The sequence below is a fragment of the Microtus ochrogaster genome, chromosome 7 (assembly GCF_000317375.1).
Source record: "Microtus ochrogaster isolate Prairie Vole_2 chromosome 7, MicOch1.0, whole genome shotgun sequence".
NCBI classification, from domain to species: Eukaryota; Metazoa; Chordata; class Mammalia; order Rodentia; family Cricetidae; genus Microtus; species Microtus ochrogaster.
The window spans coordinates 11,281,149-11,301,460 of record NC_022014.1 but is presented as its reverse complement, the minus strand read 5'-3'; the positions used below and the strand labels follow the sequence as shown (position 1 = coordinate 11,301,460).

Genomic DNA, 20,312 nt, shown 5'->3' with positions numbered 1-20,312 from the left:
GAAGAAGAAGAAGAAGAAGAAGAAGAAGAAGAAGAAGAAGAAGAAGAAGAAGAAGAAGAAGAAGAAGAAGAAGAAGAAGAAGAAGAAGAAGAATGATTATTGCATAATCACACTGAAATTACCTAATCAAAGAAAAGAAAGAAAATTAATGGTTGCCAGGGCTTGGGGACTGAGATAGTCATATGTGTGCCTTTAAAAGAGAAGTACAGGGCTGGAGAGATGGCTCAGTGGTTAAGAGCATTGCCTGCTCTTCCAGAGGTCCTGAGTTCAATTCCCTGCAACCACATGGTGGCTCACAACCATCTGTAATGAGGTCTGGTGCCCTCTTCTGGCCTGCAGACATACACACAGACAGAACATTGTATGCATAATAAATAAATATTTAAAAAAAAGAGTAGTACAAGGCAGCCTTGCAATGACAGAACAATCTGTAAATTCTGGTTCAGTCACACAAACCAATATATGTTTTCTCAGAAAGGAAGATGTAAATGTAACCTTTACCTATGCTGTTGCTGGACAGGCCATCTCTTGTCAAGTCAATAACAAAATCAGGTTTCTTCTCTTCAGCCTGAAAAGTTTTGTTAAAAAAAATTGTTTAATAGCAGATTTTTTTTTAAATATAAAAACACATATTTATTTTTCAGTGCTGAGGATTGAACCTTGGTCTGGTACACATTCATGCTCAAAAGTGTATCACAAATGGAGCTGGTCCAAATCCCATCTAATAGGTAGAAGCTGGCAACTCAACAGTCTCTAAATAAGTTATGGTTTAAATTAGCTCTACTAGATGAGGCATTGATAAGATACTGCAGTGTCTGAAAATATGGTTAAAAATCTCAACAAGCCAGGCAGTGCTGGTTTAAAACTAATTCTAGCACTCAGGAAACAGGCACAGAGATCTCTGTGAGTTCAAGGCCAGCCTGGTCTACAGAGTGAGTTCCAGGACAGTTAGAATAGTTACACAGAAAGACCCTGTCTCAAAAAAACCAAAGAATTTCAATGAATTGGTAGGTGTGCGTCATTCTGAAAAATGTAGCTGCTTTTTTTCTTCAGTGTGCAATTTGGACTAGAACCTGGACATGCAAACTACTCCTATATTTGTTTGTGTCACCCCCCTCCCAATAAACTTTGCGTGCACCTAGTCAAAGAGTGGATGACAAAACTCCTTCCTCACAACATGCTGTGACACTGAACTTCCGAGAGCTCAAATATTTAGAGACAACACCTGTTACCTACCCCAACTTCAATTATGGTATTAGATGAGTTGCTCAATTTCTTTGATCTGTTTTTTCCAAATTCTGGAAGAAATGGAAAAAACAAAACAAAACATGAATATATTCAATTAAATTTATTAAACATTTAAGCATGTTCTTTACAATACAAGACACTGAAACACAAATGATAGGGATTCTAATAGACTATAAAATAAAAATAACTAAATTAATATATCCCTAAAACTGATAAGCTAGCTAAAAATTTTGATTTGGGATTAAGACACACTTTCTTTCAGCAGCTTACAGCTATACCAGTAGTTCCTGTTTTTCAAAGTCTGAAACTATGTTAGCATCTACAATTGTGATATTTTGTTATTCACAGTATCTTTAAGAGTGCCTGAGGAGCATCTTCCTGGAATGTAGAGTTCTGCACTTCTTTGGAACTCTTTAATTACCAATTGTTGAGATAAATAATTTCATATGCAGGGTGGGAGGGAATGAAAAGCCTTCAGATATTAAAATATAAACATTTCAACACAGCAAAACATGATACAAACAAAAGTAATTCTGGGTAAGAAATTATGTGCAAGCAATATAGCCATTTTTAAATTAGAAAAAAGTTTTCTACAAAACCAGGTGTGGTGGTACATGCTTGTAATCCCAGCATCTGGAAAGCGAAGACAGAAAGATTAGAAATTCAAGGTCTTCCTTACCTGCACAGAGTGTTCATATCCTGTAAATGAGATTTAACATAAACAAAAAGAGCAGATACATTTTAAGCTGAGCTCTATGAAAACAATCTATCTCATCTAAAAAGATTTTTTTAAATAAAGCATTAGACTCAAACTCTAAAACTAAAAGTAACTTTAAAAAATTTAAAAAGATAATCAAGAAACTTTAAATCTAAAATAAGCTATTTACTTATTTAGAGACAAATTACTACTACCGTTAAAGAAAGACCAGGGCAAACAAAATGGATATACATGATTTAAGTTGTAAATCATTAGAGCAATACAGAAAAGAAGCAAAAGGCTTAAGCTGATAGATTCAAAGATTAAAAGAAATGTCAATTTTATTAATGAATCATCATTGATTAATTAGGTATCAACAGTTTATAATCCTAGTTATAAACTAGAAGATTAAGCAGACAATTTTACATCTTATTTCAAGATAATGGGGCTGGAGAGATGACTCAGGGCTTAAGTACTTGCTGCTGTTCCAGACAATCAAGAGTTCAGTTCCCAGCACCCACATCAGGTGGCTCACAACTGCTTCAACTCCAGCTCCAGGGGGATCAAGTGTCCTCTCTACCTCTCAGAACATCCACCCATGAGGTATATACTCACACAAACACATATATACATAAATGAAAATAAAAAACCTTTTAGATACCTGTTGAAACTGATGTAATTGGAGTTGCCAAATTGGGTTTTTCCACAGAAATTAACATAACATCATCAGTGTTACTAAAATGATAAAAAACAAAGAAAGCAGAAAAACTGCAGTTAACAACCAGAATTCCTCTAACTTATTATTATTTATTAATGTCATTTATCAGAGGACAACTTGTGAGAATCAGTTCTCTGGGGATCTGGGACACAAACTGAGGCTGGAAAACAAGCACTTTTACTGCTGAGCTGTCAGGTCAGTTCTCATAACACGCTGTAACTGAACAACTGTGGGAAAAAAGGAGATAAAATCAAACACTGAACAAAGCCCATGTCCTATCAGTTCATTTATATGATTCATAAGCTCAAGGAGGGCATGGTAAGATGGCTCAGCAGGTCAAGCTTGATAGCCTAAATTCAATTTCTTCAACCCAAATGGTGGGAAGAGAGAACTCCTATGTGCTGTATGCTGACCTCCCCAAGTGACACAGTACACACAAACACCCACAAAAAACATTCTTTTTTAAGTACAGGGAGGGGCTGAAGAGATAATTGAGCACTGAGAGTACTGCCTATTGTTCCAGAGGGCCTGAGCTCAATTCCCAGCACCCATATGGCAGCTGGCACCTGTCTGTAACTCTGGCTCCATGGCTTCTGACATCCTCACAGACACATAAATATAGGCAAAATACCAATGGATATAAAATAAAAATAAATTATATAAAAAAGTACAGGGAAATCCAGTAATAGATAAGTAAAACTTAGTAGGGACATAGTCACAATATTTACAATGTAATATACAACTATACCAAACACATAGGCATATGAAATACACAAATATTACATATAGTCTGTTCATAAAATACTTACAAATGGAAAAAAAAAACTATTAAGACTCATAAAAACACTGATTCTTAAAAGATACATGACCCTGAGGCTGGGCATGATCCCAGTGAGGCCAGACTGGAAGAAACACAAATTATTTACATAGCTGCCACTATTTTACCACTAATTCTAAGCCCAAAGGCTATGTTTTGCTGCCATTTCAACCCTCATCATAAGACTTTTAATAAGAATTTTGTTAAAAAAAAATACAAACTGTATTTTCAAATTCAAATGAAAAAATTCAAATGAAAGATTAGTTTTCCATAATTCAAAACTATACCATCTTATGAGATGTCTTACATTTTTAGTATCTGTATTCAGGATTCGCTTTTATTTAAGTTTTATTTACCAGGGCCAGACGTGGTTGATGGAGGAAGGTCATTGGTTGATTAAATAAAGAAGCTGCTTGACCTGATAGGTTAGAACATAGGTGGGAGGAGCAGACGCTGGGAGGAAGAGGAAGTGAGCTCAGAGACTCGACAGCTCTCCTCTCATGGGCAGACGCCTCAGAGAGACATGATGCTCTACTCTTGCGGGCAGAGGCGAGAGCTCTGCTCTCTGAGGCACATGCGATGAAGCTCCGACCCAGGATGGACGTAGGCTAGAATCTTCCCGGTAAGCGCACCTTGGGGTGCTATACACAGATGATTAGAAATGGGCCAAATTAATATGTGAGAATTAGCCTAGAAGAGAATGGGCCAAGCAGTGCTGAAAAGAATACAGTGTCTGTGTAATTATTTCGGGTAAAGCTAGCCTTGGAGGCGGCTGGGGTCCTGGGGAAGCAGCCCCGCCGCTCCTATTACAACACGTGGTGGCTTATGGCTTCTTTTATCTCAGCACTCAGGAGGCAGAGGCAGGCAGATCTGAGTTTGAGGCCAGCCTGGTCTACACATAGAAACCCTGTCTCAATCCCCGCCCCCCCCCCAAAAAAGAGGGGGCTAAAGTTTACCTTTTGAAAATTATTATTTTTATTATTATTATTTAGCAAGGATCTTATGTAGTTTGCATTAGTCTTACTATGTAGCTAAGAATGACCTTGAAACCCTGAGAATACAGGCAAACACCACTTTGATCCCTGCAGTTATTCCAACCAACATTTTTTTTTAAATAGAAAATTTTTTTCTCCATAAATCACCCTGACATTTTTCTTACAAACCAGAGGCTTCCACAGGTACATGTTAGCTCGCACAGTGACCTATATGCCTCTCCTTACAACCACTGTCCTAATCACTGCAGCACTAGCAGGTTCTGAATATAGGAAGTGAGTCTACCAACCTTGTTTCTGTATTGTAATATCATTATTCATTATTCAGTTCTTTTTCTTTTCACAAGTTTTAATCAGTTTGCTACTTTCTACAAAGTATATGCCATAATCTTCTTAAGATTACACTAAACCTATATAACAATCAATATATAACAACATCTTAACAATGATCAGCTTTCTAAGTCATGAATGTAATACCATTTATTTAGGTCTTCCATAATTTGGAATTACTTTGCGGTCTAATTAATGTTTATGAATATTTTGGTTTACCCCTTATGTGCACTGATGGTACTTAAATAGTATTGTTTCAAACTGTAATAGGTTTTCTTTTTTCAGACATACATGGTGGTACTTATTTTTAATCCTGGCACTCAGGAAGCAAGGCAGCCTGGTCTATATAACAAGTTCCAGCTCAACCAGGGTTATACAGTGAGATTTGTCTAAAAGTTTTCCCATGTGCATTATATATAAAACCAAAAATATATTTACCCATGCTTGTCTAATACTGGAAGTCTGTATTAGGAGGTGTGGCCTTGTTGGAGGAAGTGTGTTACTATGGAGGCTGGCTTTGAGGTCTCATATAGCCTCAGGACATGCCCAATTTCTCAGACAACTTCCTGTCAAGATGTAGGACTCTCAGGTAGTTTTCCAGCACCATGTCTGCATACATGCCATCATGTCGCACCATGATGATAATGGACTAAACCTCTGAAAATGTAAGCCTGCCCAATTAAATGTTTTTCCTTTATAAGAGTTGCCATGGTCATGGTGTCTTCTTCATAGCAATAGAAACAACACAAACACACACCCACACACACACAAAGATGCAATAAAACACGACATGTAACCTTTATGAAGTAGTACTATTAATTGCTACCAATAACAGAATTCTGTGCATGGGCCATAGCTGAACAGGGTATCCTGATGGGTTTTCATGGTAGTGTGACTGTGTTGAATGTTTTCTATCTATATTTTACCACAGAGAAAAAAAATGTGTATAAAATTAATAATTTCTTCAGGAAATATTATATGGCAGATAAGAACATCAATTCTAGAGATTAAATGTCTGGATCTCAATCTTTTTTTTTTTTTTTGGTTTTTTGAGACAGGGTTTCCCTGTAGTTTTGGAGCCTGACCTGGAACTAGCTCTTGTAGACCAGGCTGGTCTCGAACTCACAGAGATCCGCCTGCCTCTGCCTCCCAAGTGCTGGGATTAAAGGCGTGCGCCACCACCGCCCGGCCTGGATCTCAATCTTAACTGGCCATTTACTAGTATATTTGGTTTACTTGTCTGTAAAATAGGTACAAATTTTAGAGATTAAATACGAGTTAGAGATGTAGCTAAGTGGTAGAGTACTTGGCTAGCATACTTGGCTCTAACACCAGCAAGATGGAAGGAAGGGAAAGGATGAACAATTGAGTTTAAAGCAGTGGCTTTTTATGCTTTATATTTTTTTAAAGTTTTTTTTTTTTTTTAAAGTGTGTGTTTTGCCTTGCATGTATGTATATTTACTATATGTGCCTGGTGCCTGTGAATGCCAGAAAGGGGTGCTTAGTCCCTATAATTAGAGTTACAGATGCTGGTAAGATGTCATGTGTGTTGTGGAATATTTGTTTAACTATGCAAAGATGTATTGCATTTGTTTATGTTGAGAAATATTTGTTTAACTATGTAAAGATTGCTGCACTTGTTTAATTATGTAAAAATGTGTTGTTTTACCTTGCCTGCCTAAGGCACCTGGTGGGTCTAATAAAAAGCAGTTAATAGTGAGGAAGCAGATAGAGGCAGAACTTCCAGGCAGAGAGTAAGGAAAAGAGAAAAGGAAAGGACAAGGGGTCAGACAGACAGACCTGGAAGAAGCAGGAAAGTAGGACATACAGAATCAAAGAAAGGTCAAAAGTCCTGAGGCAAAACCTAGATGAATAGAAGCAGGTTCAATTCAGTTAAAAGAGCAGTGGGAGGAGCCTAAGCTAAGACTGAGCATTCATAAAGACACCAGCCCAAAGAAAAATCTTAACTACACATGTGCACAACTGAATCCAGGTTTCTCTGAATGAATAGCAAATGCTATTATCTGTTGAGCCACCTCTCTAGCCCTAAGCTTTAATATTATTGTGTGAGTGTATGTGCATGCTTGTGAATACCATGGTGTGCATATAGGTCAGAGGGCCAACTCTGTAAAAGGGATGTTTCCTTCCACCTTTATGTGGGCTCCAAAAATCAAACTCAGATCATCAGGCTTTAGGACAAGCATGTTTTTACCATTTTGTTTTGTTTCAGAGAGATCTTTGTAGCCTTGGCTGGGAGTAAAAGGCAAGTGATTCAAGGATTTGACCAACACTACTAAGACACAATCAGCTTCTACAGATTGTCCTATTTGATCCATTAGAATTTTGTTTAGGATAATGAATCAATTTTGCGGGTAATTCTTCATCTATACAGTATTTTAACATTGATTTTTATCATCAAAGTTCATTTCTCATAAAATGAATTTAACAAGCTTCTTTCTTTTCATATTTTTTGGCAAAAGTTTATTCAATGTTTATATTATCACTCCCTTAAATGTTTTATAAAACTCACCTTCTAAGGTGAGGTACAGTGGCACATGCCTTTAATTTTAGTACTCCAGAGGCAGAGGCAAGAGGGTCTCTGAGTTTGAAGCTGTCCCAATTTACACAGCAAGTTCCAGCTAGCCAGCCTATAGAGAGCTGTCTCAAAAAAACAAACGAGTTAGGCACCTTCAATCTCAGCACTTGGGAGGTAGAGGGAGTGCCAGCCTGGTCTACAGAGAATTCCAAGACAATCAAAGATACAGAGAAGAAACTCTGTCTTGAAAAAACAAAATCAAAAGACAAAAACATCAAAACCACAAAGAAGCACAAGGTCATCATGACCAAGTTGCATGTTTGCTACACTATCCGTACACTTTGGAAAGGATGCTTAACTGCCAAAAACAGCTACATAAACTACAGATTGTTTCAGTATACAACATAAAATGAGTGCCTGCACTTGACAGTGTCCACTGTTGAGCAGACACAGCTGCCTGTGAAGTGACAGCACAGCGAAACTTTCTGCTTCTTCACTTGCACCAGCAGCACTTGCTTTCCTCTTCTGTCACTTCAGGGGTTTCAGAATGTGTTGTCAGTAAGTGGTGGCGGCAGACTCACTGAGTGATGACTCCTGCCTTCAACTAAGTGCCTGCTTCACAGATTCTCCACTTAACACTAAAATGCAGGCCTTTACACATAAGTAAAAATAATAAATATGCATATTAAAAACAGGGGCTGGAGAGATGGCTCAGAGGTTACAAACACTTTATTATCCAACTCATGTTAGATAGCTCACAACTACTTAGAACTCGAGCTCCAAGGAGATCTGATATTCTCTGCTCAACTGCATTTTTTTGGGCAAATAATTCCACACAGACAACACAAACATACACATAAAATTAAAAATAAAAGTGAATGAAAATGCAAAGCTAAATAGTATGGGTTACTGGGGCAACTGCTAGAGTCAAAACTGTATGTTAAGTCCCAAATACCCAGTCCAGCCAGGATAACATAGAACCTGTCTCAAAGATATGAAAACAAAAAGACTTTATCAGTATGTCCCACTACACCCCTTGGAACCTGATCTAAGTCAAGCATGCTTCTTTGCTTCTAAAACCCTCAGGCTATAGACCAGTGCTTTATGAAAGAATTAGACAACTAAGTTCACCCCAGTTGGCTGGTATCACGATAATACTTTCAGAATGGAGAGCACCAAAAGTGATCGCTAATCAGCCCAAAGGAAGTGGAAAGCAGTGAAACAAAACCCATCACCTGACAGTTCAAAACTGGATTGCTCTTCAATAACAGAAGCTCAGGGAACCAATTGGATTTCTTCACACTGTTGATGTGAATATGAATTTTTAAGCTACCTTATGCTGAATATAACTAGAAACATATTTAGATAAATAACTTTATGCATTTTTATAGAAATGCCTACCTTTCAGAAACAAACTGGACACAAGCTGAAGATAAATTAACCCTTCTAGTTGCTTTTTCTGAAGAGTTACAAGGATCAGGGTTCACAGAAGGTGTTCTTTTACTTAGGCTTTTAACACTCCAATTCATGGTCTCTGAATCTGTAATCTGTTAAATGCAGGAGGAAAAAGCAGATGAGTAGAAGGTAAAATTTCACACGGAAGAGTCTTGTAAATATAAGTTAAAATATTAAGCCAGGGGCACACACCTTTAAGCTTAGCACTTGGGAGGCAGAGGCAGGCAGATCTTTGTGAGTTCAAGCCCAACCTGGTCTACAGAGCAAGTTACAGTACAGTCAAGGCTACAGAGAAACCCTGTCTTGAAAAAGCAAAAAAGTCTGTACTTCAATGGCGGATGACCATAAAGGTGATTTCTCTGCCAAAATGCGTCAAGGAAATTAACAATGATATTATAAATCTAGACTTTGAAAACAGGGCAAACAAATACTGAGATACTTAGACAACATCCTATTACTAGTAGTCTAAATTTAATATTTTAGAGTGATTTTAACTTCCAGTTGTTAATTTATTTAAATCTTGGAGTAAAAGGATTGACTCCATGCCTCAGTTGAGAACGAACAAGGCCTTTTGTTAAGGGGTGGCATGAAAAATAAGGTAGATCCCCTAAGGCAGAACACTCAAGGTCTATTATACTAGGTAAACCAATTTACATGTGAACACGTTCACACACCACTGGGAAGCAAAGTTGAACAGCGCCCTTTCACTTCCAGGACATGATAACATGGATTCACTTCCTCCCTCTCCTCCGTGTAAATAACTGAATGGTAATCACAAAGCAACTGAAAATTTAATAAAGGGAGAGAGACTGGCTATGGACCTCATGACCACAGTGAGTATACTGTATACACCATGCTAGGTTATAAGGACACCAGACATCTCTACAGCCCTCATTTCAAAAACGTAGTAGTGATTGGTCACGGTGACTCAATTCCAATACCAGAAGAATCAAAGGTTCCATTTCATAAACCACAATAGCAGCTGGATGAACACTGGGGGCAGACGAAGTCTAAGTGGCTGCAGCAACAATAGCAAGCAGAGCCTAACTATGGACCAATACCCAGAGCTCCATTCCAAAAAAGCAGCCAGTCAAATCTTCTTCAAAGGCAAAATTGCCCTCTTCCCACATGTAAGCCAGCAGCAGGGCACAGACTAGCAACAGCACTCACTCAACTCTACACCAGACACAGCAGGCCCAATCCACTCGGAGACCAACAGCAGTCTGCAGTACCGGCAAGGACCAACAGGTAACCACGGGGAGCCCAAAGAACAAAGCCAAGCAAAAGAGCACACAAAAGCCATTAAAGTGAACTGTTATGGAAACTACAGCTCTGAGACAGTAAGGATGTATATACTAAGCCTAAGCAGAGTAACAAAGGGAGTCATGTGACAAATCCCACAACCTTTGGTCCTTTCAAAGAACAGCAAAAGTAGTAGGAGAACGTATCCTTATACCCCAGAGCTCTATTTCTGACCACAAACCTAATTTTAGAGTTGTATTCTGGACATGCTGAGAATTTCCCAGATCATCAAATACCGGCTTCTTTTCGTTACAGTCCCTCCTTCAGTATCACTTCTGTATTTTTCACATTTAACTTTAAAAAACAAGAAACCAACATTGTTATCTAAGCTTTCTGTCCTCATTTGGAAGTATATGCACATCTTATGATCCAATAAGTCACGCAGATTAAAACCTCTGTGTATTTATACGAACCTTACAGACTGTATTATTGGGTAATGTGTTTGGTTCCAAACAATTTTCTTGAGATGATAATACTTTTTTAATACGTCTTTGAAGCCTTCTGATTTTCACCTAGAAGAAAACTTAGGTATCACATCACAGTTCTAAACAGTACAAAAGAAAAATGCAAACTATCTGACAAGTAGTCTTGTGAAATGTAGGCACCTACTCTAATAATGAAAGGTCTTCTTTTCCTTCATTTCTTTTTCATCCTGATTCCAGGCCCCAATAACTCCCAGCAGAGAATGCTTCTATTCTTTCATTCCCTTAGCTTGCACCTTTACTTTTTAAATTTACTTATTTATTTATAAATATGGTCTGATATATTTCAGGCTGGCTTTGAACTCCCTATGTAGTTAAGGTTGTCCTTGAATTCCCAGTTTTTCCTGCCTCTATCTCTGGGTAATGGAATTGTACATTAGCATACCATTTTTATGCATGCTACATAAAGATGGAATCAAACACAGGACTTAACTGCTAGCTTGGCCAGCACTCCAATTTAGCTCCATCACCAGCCCCAGTAATAAACTCTTACACAGTCAACATTTGCTATCCATGGAGGAATGATTCCAGGTCTTATAGATACGAAAACCTGCACCTGTTAAAAACCATACACATCCTCTTGTTCACTTTAAAATCTTTAGATTACTTATAAGGTCTAATACAGTGGGAATCCTATTACATAGTTACTACAATGTACTGTTCAGGGAATAATGACTAGGCAAAAAGATGGTACAGATTCATTTGAAACACTTTTTTCCTGAATAATTTCGGTCTGTCTGTGATGACACACGCCTTTAATTTCAGCATTCAGGAGGCAGTGGCAGCAGGCAGGCCTCTGGGATTGAGGCTATCCTAATCTATACAGTGAATTCCAGAACAGGTGGGTAGTTGAGGCTATGTAAATTAATGATGAAACAACAAAAGAAAAATCAGTCTGCAGTTAGTTAAGTATAGATACAAAACTCAAAATGTGGAAAACTGATAAATGAGGGGGTTAGCTATTTAAGCTATTTAAGGATGGAAAAGACTTGTTTGGATGGTTCATGTTTCCAATTCCAAAATTAAGAGGACTTTAAAGGAGGAGGATATAGAATTCAAAGCCAACCTGGACTACATATAACCACATCCAACCTCAAAAAGAAAAAAAGCATGAAACAGAAAAAAAAAACAGTAAACTTAATTTGTTTGCAATAAAACTGATGCTGAAAAAGAAGGAAGGAAGGAAAGAAAGAAGAAAGAAAGAAAAGAAAAAGAAAGGAAGAAAGAAAGAAAGAAAGAAAGAAAAGGAGGCGGAAGAAGAAAATGGTATGGGAGGTCCTTCTGTCTATATGTTACTTTTACTGGTTAATGAATACAGAAAATGCTTTGGCCTGTGATAGGGTAGAATAGAGCTAGGCAGGGAAAACTAAAATGAATGCTGGGAGAAAGAAGGCAGAGTCAGAGAAACGCCATGGAGCTGCCAGAGGGGAAGAGGCAAGATGCCAGCTAGAACATTGCCGGTAGGCCATGAGCCTCATGGTAAAATATAAAATAATGGAAATGGGTTAATTCTAGATTTAAGAGCTAGCCAGAAATATGCTTAAGCTATGGGTCAAGCAGTATAGCAAATAATATGATTTCTGAGTGATTATTTCCGTTCTGGGCAGCCAGGAGTGAATAAGCAGCCTCCTACTACAGAAAAAGAAAGACAGTAACCCTAGAAAACTAAAAGAATAAGAACAAAACAAAAAAACAAAATAGGCAGAGAGCTTGAAAGATCTTAAAACAGATTATGTAAACTCTAATAAAGCACATATTAGAATGGAAAGAAAATGCCTACATACTATGGATAACCATAAACAGACACAGAATGCCAACTAGGACTAAGACTTATTTCTCAAGTCTAAAGTTAAACTAGTAGGTCTCCTTTTATTGCAGTGGTTCTCAAGCTAGGGGTTATAACTCAGATAGCCTACATATCAGATATTTACATTGCAATTCATAACAGTAGCAAATTACAGTTACAAGGTAGCAACAAAAGTAATTTTATGATTTGGAGGTCACCACACCATGAGGAACTGGATAAAAGGGTCAAAGCACTGGGAAGGTTAAGAATTACTGTGTTATTACCTCCCTTTCCGAACATAAAGGACATGACATGACCACATTCCACACATAATAAAAGGAAGAAAATGAAATCATAAACTTACAACGAGCTCACCAGCTATTGCTTCATGCTTATGCTTGCACTGGGTCTTCCCAATGCGTTCATTAAGTTCATTCAGTTTTTTATCAAATAGGTTACAATTTATCGTGTAGATTTCCTGTCGAATCCAATGTTTAACCTAGAATTTAAATAAAAGCACGTTTTAAATTTCAAAACAATTTTATTTCTTAATTTTTATTTTTATGTGTATTGTTTTGCCTGCATGTATGGATGTGAACCATGCAGAGGCCAGAAGGGGGCATCAGAACTCCTGGAAATAGAGTTACATATGGTTATGAGCTGGCATGTAGGATTCATTAGAAGAACAGTCATTATTCTTAACCTCTGAGCCATCTCTTCAGTCCACTCCTACTTTGAGGCAAGATTTTTCACTAGTCATCTCAGCTTGTCTGTAGCAGACAAGTCTATCATCAACTTCAAAAAGATCTGCATGCTTTGTATCCCGGGTACTGGGATAAAGGTGTGGACTACCACACCCAGCTTATTTTCTATAGCTTAAAAATTACTTTACTCTTTCTTCATTTTTTGTTGTCATTGTTTTTGAGACAGGGTTTCTCTGTGTTAACCTGGCTGTCCTGTAACTCACTCTGTAGACCAGGCTGCCCTCCAACTCACAGGGATCCGCATGCCCGTTTCCCAAGAGCTGGAATTAAAGGCGTTGGCCACCACCACCCAGCCTTCTTGATGTTTTATAATGACAAAACTGTTACATACTACACCAGGTTTTTATAAAAACCTAAATATTAAATTTTCCACAGCACATCTAATGACTAAGTACACAAATAGACATGTTAGAAATGATGTTCATCCTTAAACATTGACAAGCAAACCTGCTGGGGATTTTCTTAATTGGTGATCCATGAGCAGCCCATTGTGGGCTGGGCCACTCCTGGGCCAGTGGTGGGTTCTATAAGAAAGCAGGCTGCTGGTTAGTACTGATGGCATACACCTTTAATACTTTATACTCAGGAGGCAGAGGAAGTGGATTTCTGCGAGTTGGAAGCCAGCTTGGTCTACAGAGTGAGTTCCAGGACAGTCAGGAATATGCAGAGAAACCCTGTCTGGAAAAAACAGAAGGCTAAGCAAGCCATGTGAAAAAGCAAGTACGGAGTGTCACTCCATGGTCTCTATCAGCTCCTGCCTTCACTACTTTCCTGGATGATGAACTATGAATCAAAGTATACGCAAAATAAACCCTTTCTTTCCAAGCTGCTTTTGGTCATGGTGTTTCATCACAATAACCTTAACTAAGACATATTGTAAAGGTAGGTGTGTGTGTGTTGGTTGAGGTTATGTTCGAGGGAGGGAAGAGGTATCACTGAACTGGAGTTATAGATTATGAGCCACCAGAAATGGGTACTGGGAATTGAACTCAACTTTGCAAGTGCTCTTAACTTCTGCTGTCTCTCTTGCCCTTGCAACATTTTTTACAAATCAGAAGTTTAAGTTCCTAAAGCAAATATTTAAAACCCAACATTACCTGTTCTAGTAGTGCTGTATGCCTTTCCAGAGCTACACAACCATTTTCTTTAATTTGATCTGAAGCTTTTATGAGCTTAACATTTTCTTTGTTTTCTGAAAACATCTTCTTTTGATTATGGCCTTGGGGAGATAGAAACATTACAGGTAAAACTATTCCTTCTTAAAAAGGAAATAAAAACTCTAATTAGAAAAACTAAAATATGACAACAGTAGTACTTAAAATTTTTTTAATTAGTAATTTTGTTTAGCTAGGTATGGTGGTTAATGCCTTTAATCCCAGAATTCAGGAGGTAACGACAGATAGATCTTTCTTTGTAGGTTCATAGCCAGACTCTATCTTAAAATACATATATTTAAAGTAAATGTAACTACATAAAAACATTTTCATAAAATATTCTTTAAAAAAGAAATTTTGGATAGTACTCTGGTATCAGATATAAACCCTTTCCAATCTTGTTTCACAGGGATAACCACTGGGAAGGAGGCATACAGTTCAAATTACAGCATTTGGGAAGTGGCAAGAGAATCAAGAATTCAAAGCCAGATTGGGCTATATAGTGAGACCTTTCAAAAACCTTTCAAACACATAAACAAAACACAAAAAACCCTAAATAAACTGTATAATAAGCCGCTCTATATAGTCGCTAAAAGAACCCATTATTTTGATGAAGTTATTCAGCAATTTAAATTATATTTAAGATGATTATGGAGTCTAAACGTAAACAAAAGATTTATTTAAAAAAAAATTATTTATTATGTATACAATATTCTGTCTGCATGTATGCCTGAAGGCCAGAAGAGGGCACCAGACCTCATTACAGATGGTTGTGAGCCACCATGTGGTTGCTGGGAATTGAACTCAGGACCTTTGGAAGAGCAGGCAATACTCTTAACTGCTGAACCATCTCTCCAGCCCCATAAACAAAAGATTCTACGTAGTGGGTTCATGTGTACATGTACACATGCGTGTGCGTGTGTGTGAATGCCATGACAGAGTGTAGAAGTAAGAGGACTTGTGTGTGAAGTCATTTCTCTCCTTCCACATTTATGTGGGTCCCAGGCAACCAGGCTTTTAAGAGAGCACCTTTATCTGCTGATACATCTTGCTGGCCCTAATCAGCATTTTAGTCAACCAACATAAAAATCCTAATTCAAATGGTATTTGTTATTTAATTATTTTGTCTCCAGCACTTCTTTTTAATTAGTTGTTTTCTCTCCAGGTAGCTCTCTGTAGTTAGGCATATACATAGACACACGTATATGAATTAACTGCATCAAGCATCTGTTATTTGGCATATGATCTAAAAATCAATTTTATGGAAATAGACTCACCAATAACTTAATGTACCTGTTCTCTAGGGGGACTTACAAAGCTCCACCTCCCAAGGAGCTATTGGCAGTTAATGTTTAGAGAAGGAGAGGGAGATGTTTAATTTATTGGTGCATCCACTAGCAAGATACACGTTATTTTAAGAAACACTCATTAAATTCATTGGGTGACAACAAGCAAACACAGAAGAGGGATTATTTGGTTTCAACCCTTTCCCACTTGCTGGGCTGGGAATCATCAAGAGGATAAGAGATGGTAATGGGGTAGAAGGCAAATATGTCCAAAGTACTTCATGTATGTATGAAAATGTCAAAATGAAATCCATTATATATAATTAATGTTAATAAAAATCTACAATAAAACAAAAAAATTTAAAATAACAAGAGATATAGCTAAAATGAGCCATCTTCCATAAATTTCCTTTTGAGATTTTCTGAACTTTCATGGGAAAGTTTTTTTGATTAACATTTCATTTTCCTTTTGATATCTTAGATATCATTAAATTAAATCAAGTTTGACCTAAGGCTCCCTGCATACTTCTTTGTAGTTTGGCTTCAACTTTCTTTATTTTTTTTTTCAACTTTATTTCTGTATGTGGTAAATTACAATTTTAACTTGATGTGTAAAACAGACTGCAGTTTACTGTTTTTGGCATGTATGATTATGTATCATCAATGTTATGTATGTATGTGCCTGATACCCTGGGATCTGATCTTCTAGAACTGGAGTTATTGGTTGTGAGCCAATATATGGATGCTGGGAATCAAATTGAGGTTCTCCAGAAAAGCAAACAGTGCTCTCAACCACTAAGCCATTTCTCCAGCCTCTGTAACATACTTTTATGGAAACAAACTTTCTTTTTTTTTTTTTTTTTTCCTTTTTTTTCTAGACAGGGTTTCTCTGTGGTTTTGAAGCCTGTCCTGGAACCAGCTCTTGTAGACCAGGCTGGTCTCGAACTCAGAGATCCGCCTGCCTCTGCCTCCTGAGTGCTGGGATTAAAGGCGTGGGCCGCCACCGCCAGGCATGGAAACAAACTTTCAAAACACAAAGATGTCTAAATGATCAAGTAAAACAAACACACACTAACTAACCAATCAGGTTGCCTCTTTTCTGTATCTAACTTCCTTTTCTTTAGCTATACTTTTAAACTGCCCATGTGATAGGAAGGTTTGTTGTTGTTTAGATACAGGGTCTCATGTAGCCTAGAGTGGTCTCAAATTTGCTTTGTACATGAAGATGACCTTGAACTTCTGATCTTTCTGTCTTTACCTGTTTAGTGCTCTGGATTACAGGCATGCATGAACCACAATGTAGTTTTATGTGCTAGGGACTGAACCTCGAGCTTCGAGCACACTAGGCAGGCACTCTACCAATTGAGCTACACATACTTCCAGCCTCAGAAAAGAGCTCGTATGAACAATATTTGGTCCTGCCTGTTGACCAGTTCTAGCACTGCAAATAAAGCCAAGTGATCAATCATAACTTTCCCCTTTAACAATGTATCTTTCCATCTCAGAATCAAGAACAATTTACAAACAAAACAGTTTGAAAACATGGACATCACTTACTTTTTGTCCTATCTATATGTACTTCACTTTGTTTGAGACTTTAAAAGACCCCTTAGGAAAAGTGACTATTTGAATTTCTCCAAAAGACAGAGGCATACACTTACTTTACTACCATCAAGGCCAAGTAAGGACTGCCACTTGAGTATGCCCTTCACAATTTAAACAGCCAGAGTGACAGGTCCTACTACATTCTTCAGTTTTCAAGATGGCATCAGCACAATTACTAGAGCAGACCGAATTCACCTAGTTAGGTGCTTAGATTCAGCACAGGAGTGTGAACTTAAATATCTACTTTTGATCGTTAGCCTATAAAGTAAAATTTGATTCTAAACTGAAAGCATTCTTGTTGATTCCCTTGCCATCCAAAGTATTCTAGGTTAGTGCACTTAAATTTAACAGAGAGCTATCAACTTTTTAGTATAAAGTCATTGTAATTCTCTTTATGTTCAGAAAATGATCTTCATACATTAAACTCCTGTTTAAAATGAGTTTCAGAAGTGTTCTGCAACTCTGTTGCCTCTTGTGTGGAATATTTGCTGTAGGAATCAGTAGATGTCTTGGCTTTGTGTAAAAACACACAACCTGTTTATCAGTGGTTCTTGATCTTATTTCTGAAACAATTTCTTCTACTGCATTAATTCTAGAAGAATGGTATGTTTTTCTGTGAAAATACTGAATTATCCTGAGGGGTAAATGAGGAATCAGCATTTTTAGAATGTGGACACTTGCTAGCTTTAAGTTCAGGACGTAGACTCTGATTACCATTTTCAACAGTTCCAACTGTTGATTTTGAAGCTTCAAGATTCTTTGACATGTTCAGGATCTCCAACTGCTTCCGGCAACTTGCAGGCATTGTTTTTTTGGCCTTTAAAACTTTCTGTCTTTTTCTTTCTGGACTTTCCATATTTTGTATCCTAAAATTTAAGATATTTAACATTATACTTTGCCTCAAAGAAACAGATTTAAATGCATTTTCCAAGTTAAACAGTTATCCTATTAAAATAACACTCAGAATATCTCTCCATATTAATTACTTTTATGTGGAAGTTATATTCTAAACAGAAATAATTACAGTCAAGATTTTAAACAGGTCATATTATAATGAAGACAGTGATATCAACAGGACAGGCTCAAAATCAGAAAGAGCCTCACATACGACCATTTGACTTGTCTCAAAAGTATTATCTGGACAAAGGAGAATAAGACTGGTATTATTAATATAATGATATTCAGGTATTTTAGATAGGTACATGGAGAAAAACATACTTTAATCTTTACCTCACACCTTGTCTTAAAAACAATTCTAAAATAATAGGTAATAGAAACAATAGCAAAGTAACACTTTGTAAACGTGAATGGTGAGGGTTTTTGGAAGAAAATCAGACCACATCTCTTTAAAGTGGGCAAGTCTTGTTTCTGTAGAAAACTTTAAGGCATAAATGAATATAATGTGTCCATATATTCACTAAAAATAAAGTATATGGAGAAAGTTGATACAGAGAAAAGCAGGAAAACAGTGGACATGTCTACTTCTTTCCCCAGTGGGAAAGAAGCCCCAGGCACAGAACAAGGAGACATGGTGACACCAGACTGGCAGTATTAGCTACAGGAGAAACCTACAGAATAGACTGGCTGAGAGAGTCAGAATCCTCCTGTCTCTCTTCTCCAATCTGGGATTACAAGCATGCACCACCACTCCCATCATTTTAACAAGGGTCTAGGGGTTGAACTCAGATCCTGGGAAAAAGATAGCAACTGAGCCATTCCTCCTGCCTTGTACTGTTTTCTGATACTATTATACATGAGCTCTTTTCTTAACATCTTTTTTTGGACTTTTCATTTAAAATGTTCCATGATGAATGGGGTTATATCCTGATGTAGGTGGGTCTTCTATCTATCTGTTGCTTTTATTGGTTAATTAATAAAGAAAACTGCTTGGCCTGATAGGGCAGAACTTAGATAGGCGGAGTAGACAGAACAGAATTCTGGGAGAAAGAAAGCTGAGTCAAGCAGCCGCCATGCCTCTCCTCTCTGAGACAGAGGCAGGTTAAAATCCTTCCAGGTAAGCCACCACCTCGTGGTGCTACACTCATTAATAAAAATGGGTTTATCAAGATGTGAGAGATAGCCAGTAAGAGGCTAGAGCTAATGGGCCATACAGTGTTTAAAAGAATAGAGTTTCCGTGTAATTATTTTGGGTAAAGCTAGCCGGTGGCTGGGAGCTGAGCGGTGGGAAGCGGCCCACAGCTCCTACTACAATACCCTGATAAACCCAAGTTGAAATGCACTTAACACCTCACTTTTAAAGCTGCCATTTTTTTTTTGTTGTTTTGTTTCATTTTTTGACTTTTTCAAACAGGGACTAATCTAGTCAAATTGGCCTTGAACTTGCTATGGAGCTGATTCCTGAACTTCCTGCCTCTATCTCCTCAATTCTGAGACTCCAGATATTTATTAGACATTCAGTTTCAGGAGATGCCAGGAATCAAACCCAGGGTTTCCAGGGTTTCCAATGTGTTACCATGCTAGATGAAAGCTGAAAGACATAAGTCCAACAAACCCAGTGTAAATTTTAAAAAAAGATTTGAGCTCAATCAAATGAACGACAGACTGAAAGACATTTTCATATGCTAATCTTGTATCTTTTAACTTTAATGATCTTGATTTGATCTTCCATCATTTTTATGTATTTCTTACAATTTTGTATTTACTTATTTTGAAAAGACTAAATTTTTTTCATTCTTTCTAATCTCTATACTTTTAGTTTACTTTCATATCTAACTATCCACCCAAGATCCATTGTTACAATGATGAACGAGAGGCATCTCATTGTGTTCCTGACATAGAAAAACTTTTAGCTCCTCATCATAAGGTATCATGTTATCACAGATGTTTAACAGATTAAGACTCAAGTATTTCTTCTAACTCATTAAATGGTGTTGCAGACTGATGATAAAATGCAGCTTGTAGAGTGCTTGCCTATTCAGTACCAGCCTCAACTTTAACCCCCAGCACTGCATAAAATCCAAGCATGGTGACACAGGCCTCCAATTCCAACATTTAGAAACAAAGGAAGGAAGAATAATCAGAATTTTGTTATCCTTAGTTACATAACCAGTTTGAAATCAACAGGGGCTCCATTACCCCAGGTGGGCTGGAGAGATGGCTCAGAGGTCCTGAGTTCAATT

At 37.5% G+C, this 20,312-nt stretch overlaps 1 protein-coding gene across 2 annotated transcripts in view; it reads right to left on the bottom strand.

The window, feature by feature from the left end:
- Window positions 1-18,028, bottom strand: part of Atf7ip2 (activating transcription factor 7 interacting protein 2) — a 37,310-nt gene extending 19,282 nt beyond the window's left edge. For both annotated transcript variants that reach the window (XM_013347159.1, XM_005349296.2), the window contains exons 1-8: window positions 17,887-18,028; window positions 14,225-14,346; window positions 12,728-12,862; window positions 10,509-10,607; window positions 8,740-8,885; window positions 2,607-2,680; window positions 1,237-1,298; window positions 502-568 (exon numbers count right to left, since the gene is read on the bottom strand). In XM_013347159.1, coding sequence (XP_013202613.1) covers window positions 502-568; window positions 1,237-1,298; window positions 2,607-2,680; window positions 8,740-8,885; window positions 10,509-10,607; window positions 12,728-12,862; window positions 14,225-14,346; window positions 17,887-18,028 — 847 coding nt within the window. The remainder of the gene's footprint in view (window positions 1-501; window positions 569-1,236; window positions 1,299-2,606; window positions 2,681-8,739; window positions 8,886-10,508; window positions 10,608-12,727; window positions 12,863-14,224; window positions 14,347-17,886) is intronic.
- Window positions 18,029-20,312: the final 2,284 nt, after the last annotated feature.